The 13,686-nt window shown below is 47.4% G+C and overlaps 1 protein-coding gene across 2 annotated transcripts in view; it reads left to right on the top strand.

Moving 5' to 3' along the window:
* Positions 1 to 13,686, top strand: part of dync1h1 (dynein, cytoplasmic 1, heavy chain 1) — a 50,189-nt gene that overhangs the window by 20,277 nt on the left and 16,226 nt on the right. For both annotated transcript variants that reach the window (XM_063007369.1, XM_063007368.1), the window contains exons 16-46: positions 626 to 865; positions 959 to 1,114; positions 1,265 to 1,378; positions 1,526 to 1,636; positions 1,740 to 1,949; positions 2,045 to 2,191; positions 2,852 to 3,018; positions 3,115 to 3,288; positions 3,368 to 3,533; positions 4,478 to 4,666; positions 4,756 to 4,950; positions 5,031 to 5,313; positions 5,405 to 5,505; positions 5,637 to 5,796; positions 6,655 to 6,895; positions 6,981 to 7,164; positions 7,250 to 7,462; positions 7,715 to 7,953; positions 8,042 to 8,198; positions 8,793 to 9,020; positions 9,101 to 9,331; positions 10,166 to 10,306; positions 10,663 to 10,896; positions 10,999 to 11,205; positions 11,425 to 11,546; positions 11,635 to 11,800; positions 11,888 to 12,051; positions 12,160 to 12,289; positions 13,060 to 13,193; positions 13,288 to 13,402; positions 13,513 to 13,674. In XM_063007369.1, the coding sequence (XP_062863439.1) occupies positions 626 to 865; positions 959 to 1,114; positions 1,265 to 1,378; positions 1,526 to 1,636; positions 1,740 to 1,949; positions 2,045 to 2,191; positions 2,852 to 3,018; positions 3,115 to 3,288; positions 3,368 to 3,533; positions 4,478 to 4,666; positions 4,756 to 4,950; positions 5,031 to 5,313; positions 5,405 to 5,505; positions 5,637 to 5,796; positions 6,655 to 6,895; positions 6,981 to 7,164; positions 7,250 to 7,462; positions 7,715 to 7,953; positions 8,042 to 8,198; positions 8,793 to 9,020; positions 9,101 to 9,331; positions 10,166 to 10,306; positions 10,663 to 10,896; positions 10,999 to 11,205; positions 11,425 to 11,546; positions 11,635 to 11,800; positions 11,888 to 12,051; positions 12,160 to 12,289; positions 13,060 to 13,193; positions 13,288 to 13,402; positions 13,513 to 13,674 (5,481 nt within the window). The remainder of the gene's footprint in view (positions 1 to 625; positions 866 to 958; positions 1,115 to 1,264; positions 1,379 to 1,525; positions 1,637 to 1,739; positions 1,950 to 2,044; positions 2,192 to 2,851; positions 3,019 to 3,114; positions 3,289 to 3,367; positions 3,534 to 4,477; positions 4,667 to 4,755; positions 4,951 to 5,030; positions 5,314 to 5,404; positions 5,506 to 5,636; positions 5,797 to 6,654; positions 6,896 to 6,980; positions 7,165 to 7,249; positions 7,463 to 7,714; positions 7,954 to 8,041; positions 8,199 to 8,792; positions 9,021 to 9,100; positions 9,332 to 10,165; positions 10,307 to 10,662; positions 10,897 to 10,998; positions 11,206 to 11,424; positions 11,547 to 11,634; positions 11,801 to 11,887; positions 12,052 to 12,159; positions 12,290 to 13,059; positions 13,194 to 13,287; positions 13,403 to 13,512; positions 13,675 to 13,686) is intronic.

The raw sequence follows: 13,686 nt of genomic DNA, 5'->3' as shown, positions 1-13,686 counted from the left end.
ATTGGATAAGCGGTTAAGACGGTGAGTAAGTGAATTTGTCTTCCACTGCTGTGGATCCCTGATTGCGCTCAAGGTGCCCTCCGACGTGTGCGCAGTCCTAGAGGACCTCTTCTGTACACCCGTGCTTCGGCACAGGCATCTATATCCAAGGTACTTGCACAGCGTTTGAAGACCCCACCCACTTAGTCCAATTAGTCCGGTCGTTTCCCACACAGCAGACTCAATGGCCAATTTTGTCCGCTGCATATAAATGCCGAAATTCGAAACTGGGTATTCAGGATCTTGGGGCTAGTGGAATATCCCGCTGCGCCACCTGGGCACCCTGTTTTGTTTTTTTAATACATTAAACCAGTGTCCCCAACCACTGGGCTGCACAGAAAGAATTAATAATTAGAGATCGCTAGATCACTGCTTCTATTTCGGGTGTTATTGTCTTATTGTCACCCCTGGTTGGAAGCAGCGTCTCGTTGCAGCGAAAAAAGCTCATTTTACACCGTTTGTGAGCAATATTATTAAATCCTCCCTTCCCACTGGTCCGTAATTTGACTGTTATTCCACACAAACACAGATTTCTCTCATATTCGCACTTTGATGACGTTGTACCGCACTTGTGTCGTCCGTTTAGCTCTTCCGCAACGGCCAGCGTCTCCTGGAGAAGCAGCGCTTCCAGTTCCCTCCCTCTTGGCTCTACATCGACAACATCGAGGGCGAATGGGGAGCGTTCAGCGACATCATGAAACGAAAGGACACCGCCATCCAACAGCAAGTGGCCAACCTGCAGATGAAGATCGTCCAGGAGGACCGGGCTGTCGAGAACCGTACGTCGGATCTGCTCACGGACTGGGAGAAGACCAAACCGGTTGCTGTAAGTTCGGGCCGAATCTTGTAAACACGTGTTTGATTTTTATTTTTTCATTTGACCAAAAGTAACACGAATATCAATTCTTCTTATGTACAGGGGAACCTTCGGCCAGAGGAAGCTCTCCAGTCGCTCACCATCTATGAGGGCAAGTTTGGCCGGCTGAAGGACGACAGGGAGAAGTGTGCCAAGGCTAAAGAAGCCCTGGAGTTGACAGACACCGGGCTGCTGAGTGGCAGCGAGGAGAGAGTACAGGTGAGGTTCCATTCTAAGAGTAATTCACCAGTGAAACAGTGGAATTAAATGCCTTTTATAGCATTCCTGACTTGTAACGTTTATTCTATTTGGAAAACTTGATGCTGTAATTGCTGAGCATATTAAAAATGTGAGTGTGTGGTTCCCCAGGTCGCACTGGAAGAGCTGCAAGATCTGAAGGGCGTGTGGTCTGAGCTCTCCAAGGTCTGGGAACAAATCGATCAGATGAAGGAGCAGCCGTGGGTTTCCGTGCAGCCACGCAAGGTGAGGCTTCATATTTTTCATTAACCGATTTCTCATCAGCTGACAGCATCGCTGGGATTCGAACCCGGATCTCAGTAGTGGTGGGCTAGCGTAATATATCTAACATTTAAAATTTCTCATTTATAATTTTGCTCTAATATTTTTTAGCTGCGTCAAAACTTGGACGCCCTGCTGAACCAGCTGAAGAACTTCCCGGCACGCCTGCGTCAATACGCGTCCTACGAATACGTCCAGAGGCTGCTCAAAGGCTACATGAAGGTCAGTCATTTGAAAATCGGAATTAAAAACAGAATTAGGACCTTATAAATCCTTCCCATCTTGTTGGACCTTGTTGTGAATGTTCTTGTGCTTGGATCCGAAGGTGAACATGTTGGTGATCGAGCTGAAATCAGAGGCTCTGAAGGACCGGCACTGGAAGCAGCTGATGAAGCGCCTGCACGTTAACTGGGTGCTCTCCGAGCTGACCCTGGGCCAGATCTGGGACGTGGACCTGCAGAGGAACGAGATGGTGGTGAAGGACGTGCTGCTGGTCGCGCAGGGAGAGATGGCCCTGGAGGAGTTCCTCAAACAGGTCCTGAGAGTCTTAATAAATGGTTTCTGGTTGTGACAGGAAGCCTTACATTTAGAACGATTGTAACTGTAGTTCCTGATTGTGGTGCTTCACAGATTCGAGAAGTCTGGAATTCCTACGAGCTCGACTTGGTCAACTATCAGAACAAGTGTCGTCTGATTCGTGGATGGGACGACCTGTTCAACAAGGTCAAGGAGCACATCAACAGCGTGTCAGCCATGAAGCTGTCTCCGTACTACAAGGTGGGCTGGTTATCACCCCTATTTCTGTAATGTACTTAAATGAGATGTAGTGGACATTCGTGCTTCGAGGTGTGCGCCAAAAATGACATATGACAATAGCATGGTTTTGCATTTTCTTCCCAATTTAGTCGTATCCAATTACCCAATTGCATTACGCTTCCTCTCTACTGACCCAAGAGAGCCGTGACTAACACACGCCCCCTCCGACACATGTGCGGTACCGACTCCACGAGGCAAATTCATATGTGGATCAGCTTTGTGCACAGAGACACACACCCTGATCCCGTTATCCCCCGTCTCTGTGCAGCGCCATCGATCAGCCAGCAGAGGTCGTAATTGCATCAGTTATGAGGTCCCTATCCGGCTCCCTGCCTGGATGAACAACAGCCAAACGTTGTTCATATAGCAGCCCAGCCGGATTCCAGAGCTGAGTTTCGATACGATGTATTTTACCGCTGCGCCACCTGAGCGGCATGAATGATGCACTTCTGAGCTGACAGGAGTCACTCATTAAGTATTTGCATATGTGTTAATGTAAAGCACACACGCCTCTATCGACACACATGAGCCTGGCCTTTGCACTGGCCTGCTACAGAATTTAGGACAACTGGGCTGTTCACAGACATTTCACTGACTTTTAACCTCCTGTGTTTACTGTAGGTGTTTGAGGAAGATGCCCTGAGCTGGGAGGACAAGCTGAACCGCATCATGGCTCTGTTCGACGTCTGGATAGACGTCCAGAGGCGCTGGGTCTACCTGGAGGGGATTTTTACCGGCAGCGCCGACATCAAGCATCTCCTACCAGTTGAGACACAGAGGTTCCAGAGGTGAGCGAAACCTGGATGAATAACTGGCCCATTTGTACAGTTTAATCTAGGAATGAACAATTTTCTAAACTGAAATTGTTTTTTCTTCTCTTATAGCATCAGCACAGAGTTCCTGGCTCTGATGAAGAAGGTCACAAAGTCCCCTCTGGTCATGGACGTCCTAAACATCCAGGGGGTCCAGCGATCTCTGGAGAGGCTGGCAGACCTCCTAGGGAAGATCCAAAAAGCCCTTGGAGAATATCTGGAAAGAGAGCGCTCATCATTCCCCAGGTTTGGTGGTTTTTATGGCTCTTCTTCTGCACTTTGATGTCTCTCGGGTCGTACGTGTGTAAATAAGCTGCGTTCGCAGGTTCTACTTCGTTGGTGACGAGGATCTTCTGGAGATCATTGGTAACAGCAAGAATGTGGCCAAACTGCAGAAGCACTTCAAGAAGATGTTTGCTGGGGTGTCGAGCATCCTGCTGAACGAAGACAACACCGAAGTCCTGGGCATCTCGTCCCGAGAGGGAGAGGAGGTAAACTAAACTTTTTTTTATTGATGGCTGGGGTGTCTGAACGGTCTAGCCATCAGGACTCTCGGCGTCAGCAGTCCAGACTTGGATAATACAAAAAGGGTTGTGTCAGGAAGGGCATTCCTTGTAAAAAACAGTGCCAGATCTGCTATGCTGACCAGTATTATGCACAGTTGTGACTCTGGTGGGAGGAGTAAATGATTTTATGCACCTTTTAGCAATAAATACGTCTCAAACGACTCAATATTTGGCAATAGTGTATGTTTCTATGAGGGTGCTTTACTCTGGTCAGGGTTGCTGTGTCAGGCAGGAACACCTTGGACAGAAAACTAATTTACTGCAGGGCTTTGGCCATCCCCACCCCCAGACATAGACAATCTTGTCTTTGTAAATGCCCGGCTGGTTGATGGCACCTCTTAGAATCAGACTCGCTAGCTCAGCGCGTCTACGAAAGTGATATTTCAGAGATAAAGGGTCTGTTCGAAAACCTAGTGACCTCTCTACTTAGACACATTTACGTCATCCTACTTGCTCCTGAGAAGAAGGCATGACTAAATTCTTAGATACCTTAAAATGCTGCCTCCTAAGGCGCCTTATTTCTTAACGATAATATAACTGAATAATGATGCTGCATGTGATGAGACGTTAGCTGGTGTGCTAGCGGGTTGTTCCACCTCAGCCCGTAAGTTAGTAAGCTAAAACTGCAGTGACATAAGTAGTGCGTCTAAATAATCTGCCTTATGAGTTTGACGTCTTATTAGAATCCTTTCTACTTAGGCAGCTGCCCAGGTAGGCAGTAGGCAGCAAAGCAGCTCACTGGGTTTTTAAACGGACCCAATGTCATTAGTCAAAGAGACTGGGCTTGTCTTTTAGTGTATTATGTTGAACAGCTTGACCAGGTAGGAGCTAAAAAAAGCTTTTTTTTAAAGCACCTCGTCTGTTTTTAGGTCCTCTACAAGACACCCGTGTCCATCACGGAACACCCGAAGATCAACGAGTGGCTGACCCTGGTGGAGAAGGAAATGCGGGTCACCCTGGCCAAACTGTTGGCCGAGTCCGTCACAGAAGTGGGCGCGCTCAGCAAAGACACCGGCATCGATCTCGCCAACTACATCGACTGGATCGACCGATACCAGGTAACTAGCCCATCAGACTAGTTAGATGTGGGCAGAAAGGTGATGCCCTGTGCATCGTTGGTGTTGATTTACAATGCGTTTGCCTCTAGGCCCAGCTGGTGGTCCTGTCCGCTCAGATCGACTGGTCTGAGAATGTAGAGACGGCTCTGACCACCATCGCAGGAGGAGACGACATGGCTCCTCTGCAGGCTGTGCTGACCAACGTGAAGGCCACGCTGAACCTGCTGGCCGACACCGTGCTCATGGAGCAGCCTCCCATCCGCAGGAAGAAGCTGGAGCACTTGGTAAGGATGCTTGTGTGCGCACATACAGGCCATGGCCACTATAAATGTAGACGTACTAAAATATATTTGTCCGTGTTTAGATCACAGAGCTCGTGCACCAAAGGGACGTGACCCGAACCCTCATCAAGAACAAGATCGACAACCCCAAATCTTTCGAGTGGCTGAGCCAGATGCGCTTCTACTTCGACCCCAAGCAGACGGACGTGCTGCAGCAGCTCTCCATCCAGATGGCCAATGCCAAGTTCAACTACGGCTTCGAGTACCTGGGTGTGCAGGAGAAGCTGGTACAGACTCCCCTCACAGACCGGTGCTACCTCACCATGACTCAGGCTCTGGAGGCTCGACTCGGAGGATCTCCCTTCGGTCAGTCTGCTAGTTAAGAACTCTTTTTAAAAATGAAGCTTCTGTAGATGCAGCTGTTAATATTCTATGAATTGTCTCTGCTGTTTGTCAGGTCCTGCTGGAACAGGAAAGACTGAGTCGGTCAAGGCTCTTGGCCACCAGCTTGGACGCTTTGTCCTGGTCTTCAACTGCGATGAGACCTTTGATTTCCAGGTACTCTTTCTGGTCTTACTCCTGAGCTATCTCTGACCGCTCATCGCCTGTTGGCATTTTTAAACTTGAGCTGACCTTTAGATGCCCAGCAAATGCCATTCCTCTAACTAATTCGTTCGGTCTGTGTTCAGGCGATGGGCCGGATCTTCGTCGGCCTGTGCCAGGTCGGAGCCTGGGGCTGCTTCGACGAGTTCAACAGACTGGAGGAGAGGATGCTGTCTGCCGTTTCCCAGCAGGTTCAGTATATTCAGGTGGCCCTGAGGGAGCACAGCAACCCCAACCGAGACCACAGTACGTACCCTTTCTGTGTGGAGTTTGCATGTTCTCCCAGTGTCATAATGAAATTTCATGACAGATCTGTTTTGTTTTTTGTTGGTTCTTGACCTTGACAAAAAACACTGTTCCATGTGTTTACATAATGGACTGTTGTTTGTAGAGAGGAACCTAGGAACCATAAATGTTTTGAAAGCTGGTGGCTTGGTGTAAAGTCAGATTAGCCCTATTTATATGGACACAAGCTATAGTCTATATATCAGTGTCATGGTCAATATTTGTATTTTATTTTCATAAAATTTAATTTATTTATTATTTTTGTATTTTATTCTATTTTTTTATTCAATATTTTTATTTGATTTTAAATGTAATTTAATTAATTCATGTATTATTATTTTTATGTATTTTAATCTACTTTTTATATAGTTAGTATTTTATTTTATTTTATATTCAATTATTTTATTTTATTTATTATTGTTTTTGTATTTTATTCTACTTTTTATATAGTTAATATTTTTTATTTTATTGTAAATTAAATTATTTTATTTATTATTATTATTATTATTATTGTATTTTATTCTACATTTTATAGTCAATATTTTTATTTTAAATTAAATTTTATTTCATTTATTATTATTATTATTGTATTTTATTCTACTTTTTTATATAGTCAATATTTCTATTTTAAATTAAATTAAATTTTTATTTATTATTATTACTTGAGTATTTTATTCTACTTTTTATATAGTCAATATTTTAATTTATTTATAATTATTTTCTTTATAGTTATTTGTTTTATTTAATTCTACTTATTTGTATAATATATAATAATAGTGTTATAAAAACAAACAAACAGTGTTTCTATTCTATTTTTAGGCATGCCCGTGACCACAGAGCTGCTGAACAAACAGGTGAAGGTGAGCCCCGAAATGGCCATCTTCATCACCATGAACCCCGGCTACGCAGGCCGCTCCAACCTGCCCGACAATCTGAAGAAACTCTTCCGCAGTCTGGCCATGACCAAGCCTGACCGCCAGCTGATCGCCCAGGTCATGCTGTACTCGCAAGGCTTCCGCACTGCCGAGACCCTGGCCAAGAAGATCGTCCCCTTCTTCAAGTACGCACTCTTCCTGAGCGTTATCTTTTAACTCTGCTGATTTTGTTTGTTCTTCATTTTGTATTTTTTTTTATTCTTCGTTCAGGCTGTGTGACGAGCAGCTGTCCTCTCAGTCTCACTACGACTTCGGGCTGCGAGCTCTGAAGAGCGTGCTGATCAGCTCCGGCAACGTGAAGAGAGAGCGCATCCAGAGAATCAAGCGGGAGAAGTGCGAGCGCGGCGAGGACGTGGATGAGAACGAGATCGCCGAGAACCTTCCAGAGCAGGAGGTAACCAGGGGTCGTTTCTCACACGATCTCTCTTTATGACCTTTCGTCCGAACGTGTGTTCATCGGGTCGCCCTCTGTTGACCAGATCCTGATCCAGAGTGTGTGTGAGACCATGGTGCCCAAGCTAGTGGCGGAGGACATCCCGCTGCTCTTCAGCCTGCTGTCGGACGTCTTCCCCGGCGTGCAGTACATGCGGGGCGAGATGACCGCTCTGAGGGAGGAGCTGAAGAAGGTCTGCGCTGAGATGTATCTCACATACGGAGACGGAGACGAGGTCGGCAGCATGTGGGTGGAGAAGGTAAATCTTCTTGCTGTATTATTTGCTCTCAGTATTTTTAATCTTGTAGCTTGTGGAACTGTTTTAGATTTGAAATGTTCTCCTAACCATTGCTAGGATTGCTACATGAGCTGAAACAAGCTCAACTACGATCTGTGGTGGGGGCAAACGTTTTGTCCACACTGGGTTTTACAACTGTGGCGTCACAACTGGAAGGTTCTGGTATGGTATGGACACAGTATCTTTACAGCAGCATCCTTCTTCTATTCTCAGGTCCTGCAGCTGTACCAGATCACCCAGATCAACCACGGCCTGATGATGGTGGGTCCGTCAGGCAGCGGCAAGACCATGGCCTGGCGTGTGCTGCTCAAAGCCCTGGAAAGACTGGAGGGCTTGGAGGGGGTGGCCCATATCATCGACCCCAAAGCCATCAGCAAAGATCACCTGTACGGAACGCTGGACCCCAACACCCGCGAATGGACGGACGGCCTGTTCACCCACGTGCTCAGGAAGTGAGTCGGGTTGATTCCGAAAGAAGGTGGTTTATGATCTTTGATTGAGAGTTTCGATAGTGTATGAACCGTGTGTGTTTTTCTCCAGGATAATTGATAACGTGCGTGGTGAGCTGCAGAAACGTCAGTGGATCATCTTCGACGGTGACGTGGATCCTGAGTGGGTCGAGAACCTGAACTCGGTCCTGGATGACAACAAGCTGCTGACTCTGCCCAACGGAGAACGTCTCAGCCTGCCTCCCAACGTACAAAAATGTCACTGTTTTGGGGAACAAAATGCTTTTGAAGCTGCACTACGTGGCCAAAAGTATGTGGACACCCATCCTAATTAAGAAGAAGAAAGAGGAAAAATATATATATCATATATACATGTACACGTGTACAGTACAGTCAAATTCTTAGGGGTCTTGTTTAACGGCCCAACAGTGGCTGGATTTGAACCAACAGTCTTCCAATTGATAGCCCAAAGCTCTATCCACTAGGCTACAACTGTCTCTCATTATGCAGGTTAGGTGTTCCAGCCACGCCCTTTAAAAGGAAGTGGGGTTAAATAGTTGCAAGTTTACATCAACACCCAAGATGTAAAAATATGTCCAACAAGCTTGTGTCCACATACTTTTGCCCACAGTGCATATATTTTACTAAGCTTCTGGGGTGGCTTGGTGGGTAGCACTGTCGCCCTCCAGGTCCTTTATGTGTAAAGTCTGCATGTTCTCCCCGTGTCTGTGTGGGTTTCCTCCGGGTGCTCAGGTTTCCTCCCACAGTCCAAAGACGTGCACTGAGGTGAACTGGAGATACAACATCGTCCATGATGTTTATATGCTCTGTTATCTGTCCAGGTGCGCATCATGTTCGAGGTCCAGGACCTGAAATACGCCACGCTGGCCACCGTGTCGCGCTGCGGTATGGTGTGGTTCAGCGAGGACGTCCTCAGCACCGACATGATCTTCGGCAACTTCCTCGCCCGCCTGCGCAGCATCCCGCTGGACGAGGGCGAGGACGAGGCTCAGCGCATGCGCAAGGGCACCGAGGACGAAGGAGATGAGGCGGCCTCGCCCATGCTGCAGGTACACCCCTTGCTTGTAATGATTCGGCTCACTTTGGCTGCATGTCAGACCTTGATTTTTGACCCTTCTTTGCCTGGCAGATCCAGAGAGACGCCGCGGCCATCCTTCAGCCCTACTTCACCTCCACCGGTTTGGTGATCAAGGCTCTAGAGCATGCCTCCAAGATGGAGCACATCATGGACTTCACGCGTCTGCGCTGCATGGGCTCGCTGTTTTCCATGCTGCACCAGGCCTGCAGGAACGTCGCCCTGTACAACAACAACCACCCCGACTTCCCGATGCCTGTGGACCAGCTGGAAAAGTACATGCAGGTGGGTGCTTAGACACATCAGGTCTGTCTGAAAACCTAGTTAGCTGCCTTGCTGCCTACTCCCTACCTGGGCAGCTGCCTAATTAGAGAGGATTCTAATAAGACGTTGACTTATAAGGCAGATTATTTAGACGCACTACTTAGATAGAGATCACGTCGCTTACTAAGCTAACACAGTTAGCCTCAGGCCATTCAAACCAACAGGCTGAGGCAGTACAACCCTGGCCGCTAGCATGCCAGCTAACGTCATCCTCCGTGTACCGAAAACAGTTAAATTGTCACTGACAAGCCTGAATTTGCAAATAAATGACACCTGCGCACCTTTATACAAATTTCAAAAGAACTCTGTTGGTTGCTCCTCATTCATGCCGCACTGAATGCTGGGATTGCCTTCAGCACTAAGGAAGCCTCAGACGCTTCCTCTTTATGTAGTCAGTTCATCACAATTAAGGCACCTTACTATAGTATAGTATAATAGTATATAGTATAATAATAATAGTATACATTAGTATCGTTTATAGTAAAATAATAGGCAGCAATTTAAGGTATATAAGAATTTAGACATGCCTTCTTCTCTGGAGTGTAGGATGACCTAAAGTGCATCTATCTAGAGGGATCACTCGGTTTTCGGACACCCCCCCCAGACCACCCCCAGTCCATTATTCCCCCCGACAGACTCAGGCTACTTGTGCCTATTAAGTAACTGACCAGATTCAAACCTGGGTTTCCACAATATCAGACAAGCACTTCACACCACAGCACCACCAAGCACCCGAACTGAATATGGATTCCAGCCGAGGAACTGACCTCCTCTCTCTTCTCTAACCCTTTACAGAAATACCTGATCTATGCGGTTCTCTGGTCCTTCTCTGGAGACGGCAAGCTGAAGATGAGGGCGGAGCTCGGAGAATACATTCGCCGCATCACAACCGTGCCCCTCCCGTCCGCGCCCAACGTGCCGATCATCGATTATGAGGTGAGCTTTTTTGGACCCTGTATGTGGTAGGGTTTTACAGTGTGACCATCCTACTCAGATTAGCGCCCAGATAAAGAGTCACTTATAGTTTCTCACAGACAAGCGCACTGCATAGAGAGTCACACTATGCTCTGTGTTAATCATCCACCTTCCAGTAGCGGTCGCATTTCTCAGGCATGGCTAATTTGATTCCTAGCCAGGTTGATAGCACTTCTGAAGCTCTCTGTAATTTTATACAAGCGCATTAGACCTATATATGTATACAACATTCTGGTATAGAGCCCATAGTGTGGAAGTGTTATTGGCTGGAATTTGGTATGGAGTTTAACATCTCTTGTGGCTTCTCCGTTTCCCAGGTGTCCATCACGGGCGAGTGGCAGTCATGGCAAGGCAAGGTGCCTCAGATTGAGGTGGAAACGCACAAGGTGGCATCACCCGACGTGGTGGTGCCCACGCTGGACACGGTGCGGCACGAGGCTCTGCTGTACACCTGGCTGGCTGAGCACAAGCCTCTGGTACTGTGTGGCCCTCCAGGATCAGGAAAAACCATGACTCTCTTCAGCGCCCTCCGCGCCCTGCCGGACATGGAGGTCAATAATTAATTCATTATTAATGAATTAATTCAGTTAAATGATGAAATGAATGCTGGGTTGTGTGTAGTACGCTCACGTACGTGTCTCGTCTCCCCACAGGTTGTCGGTTTGAACTTCTCCAGTGCCACCACTCCAGAGCTGCTCCTGAAGACCTTCGATCACTACTGCGAGTACCGGCGTACGCCCAACGGCGTCGTGCTGGCGCCCGTGCAGCTGGGCAAGTGGCTGGTGCTCTTCTGTGACGAGATCAACCTGCCTGACATGGACAAGTACGGCACACAGAGAGTCATCTCCTTCATCAGACAGGTACGGGCCGAACTCCGCGCATGTTCTGTTCACACGTACGTTAGATGGCCAAAAGTATGTGCGCACCTGACTGTGAGCTGTATCGCCAGGAAATTATAAGAATAAATATACATGAAAATTCACTTTAAAATTGAGCAAAGTGTTCACATACTTTTGGCCGCTTGGTTTATACAGACTTTTTTGTGGTTTTTTTGTTCATTGTGGACCTTTTCTTTGCAGATGGTGGAACACGGTGGATTCTACCGCACCTCCGATCAGACTTGGGTGAAACTGGAGAGGATCCAGTTTGTCGGTGCCTGTAACCCTCCGACAGACCCCGGAAGGAAGCCGCTCTCTCACAGGTTTGCTCGTTTTGTTTTCTTTTCTTTCTATGTTCAATTAAGCGTATCATTTTCCTTAAACTTAACTCTGATTGTCTGCATGTTTTAGGTTCCTGCGGCACGTCCCGGTGGTGTACGTGGACTACCCGGGTCCCGCCTCCCTTACGCAGATCTACGGCACCTTCAACAGGGCCATGCTCCGCCTCATTCCCTCGCTGCGTACCTACGCCGAGCCGCTCACCGCCGCCATGGTGGAGTTTTACACCATGTCTCAGGTTTGTGCACAGTGAACACGGGTGCTGATGCTTAACTGGCCACTTTATTGGAAACACCTACTCCAACCGAGCCTTTTCTCTGTACAGGAGCGGTTCACTCAGGACACCCAGCCCCACTATATCTACTCTCCCAGAGAGATGACTCGCTGGGTGAGAGGCATCTTCGAAGCCCTGCGGCCCCTCGAGACCCTGCCCGTCGAGGGACTGATCCGCATCTGGGCCCACGAGGCTCTGCGCCTCTTCCAGGACAGGTGGGCCTAAATAAAACTCTGTATTCACACCAATCACAGCACCATTGTGTCTTTTAACCTTGCTAATTGTGGAGGTTTTTGATCGTAGTTGTTGCTTTCCTCTTACAGGCTGGTGGAGGATGAGGAGAGACGCTGGACTGATGAGAACATCGACAGCGTGGCTCTGAAGCACTTCCCTAACGTTAACAAAGACAAAGCTCTCATCCGGCCCATACTCTACAGCAACTGGCTCTCAAAGGTGAGATGCCTGATTTTAATCACGATATAGGTGAAGGCTTTAATATATTTGAGGTCCTTAGTTTGGTTTGCTAGATGCCTGGTCTGTACCACTGGGGTAAAGTGCCATGTCTAAGTTTAATCTCCAAAATGCCTGCAAGCAAGTCTAACCATAACTGGCTTGAGTTTGTATTAGATTAATGGTGATGGCTACATTTATTTAGAAAGAACTACTTTGATGACTGTGGGGATTTGGCACAGTTTAACCCCAGATGCCCTTCCTGACGCAGCCCTCGTTGTTTTCATCCGGGCTTTGGACCAGCACCTCTCGGAGGATAGTCTAATGGGCCATACCCTTCAATCCCACACATAACCAATAATATCTGTGTAGACTCCTGACTGGCTGATAGCACCACTGCACCATCTGAGTGCCTTACATTGGTTAAAACTAATGTTCTCTGTGGTGTCCTTGAATTTAATGCATTGTGCAGCAGTTTAATGCGCTAACATGCTTGCCCACCACCCCAGAGACCTGAATTCAAGTCTAAGCAGTGCTGCCGACCTGGTCAAGTGCTCAACAGACACATTTGTCTGGGAAATTGACTTGATAATTTGTAATAATATAATTTTTAAAGGGAACCCTTTCGTGTGAATAACGACACACTGCAATTTTGTCTAGCAGCTCTTAAATCTGTATCTTAGGGTTTTTTTCCTTTCTGTTTTTACCACTTAAACTACTAAGGGGATCAATAAAGTCTTATCTCATCGTATCAATCTGTCATTCGTCTTTAGGACTACATCCCAGTCGAGCAGGAGGAGCTGCGCGATTACGTCAAGGCTCGTCTCAAGGTCTTCTACGAGGAGGAGCTGGACGTTCCTCTGGTGCTCTTTAATGAGGTCCTGGACCACGTACTGAGAATTGACAGGTAAAAAAAATACAGCCCATATTTTTTCTAGCCATTCAACACATTTCCTCATTGGCATCCACACACTTACATTTTTTTTAAATGATCTGTGCAGAATCTTCCGACAGCCGCAGGGGCATCTTCTCCTGATCGGTGTCAGCGGTGCAGGAAAGACCACGCTGTCACGTTTCGTGGCCTGGATGAACGGCTTGAGTGTCTATCAGATCAAGGTCAGTTCAGTTTGTAAAAATGGTGCCAGATTTTGTACAATAATTAAACATATTGCTGTGGTACGTTGAGAATTCCTGATGACACGGTAACCGTGACTATGCTTCCACAGGTCCACAGGAAGTACACGGGCGAGGACTTCGACGAGGACCTGCGAACCGTCCTGCGTCGATCCGGGTGCAAGAACGAGAAGATCGCGTTCATCATGGACGAGTCCAACGTGCTGGACTCGGGCTTCCTGGAGCGCATGAACACGCTGCTGGCCAACGGCGAGGTGAGGTTCAGC

Source organism: Trichomycterus rosablanca, chromosome 13 (assembly GCF_030014385.1).
Source record: "Trichomycterus rosablanca isolate fTriRos1 chromosome 13, fTriRos1.hap1, whole genome shotgun sequence".
NCBI lineage: Eukaryota > Metazoa > Chordata > Actinopteri > Siluriformes > Trichomycteridae > Trichomycterus > Trichomycterus rosablanca.
Note: the sequence above shows the minus strand (reverse complement) of the source record. Positions and strands in the feature narration are given on the sequence as shown.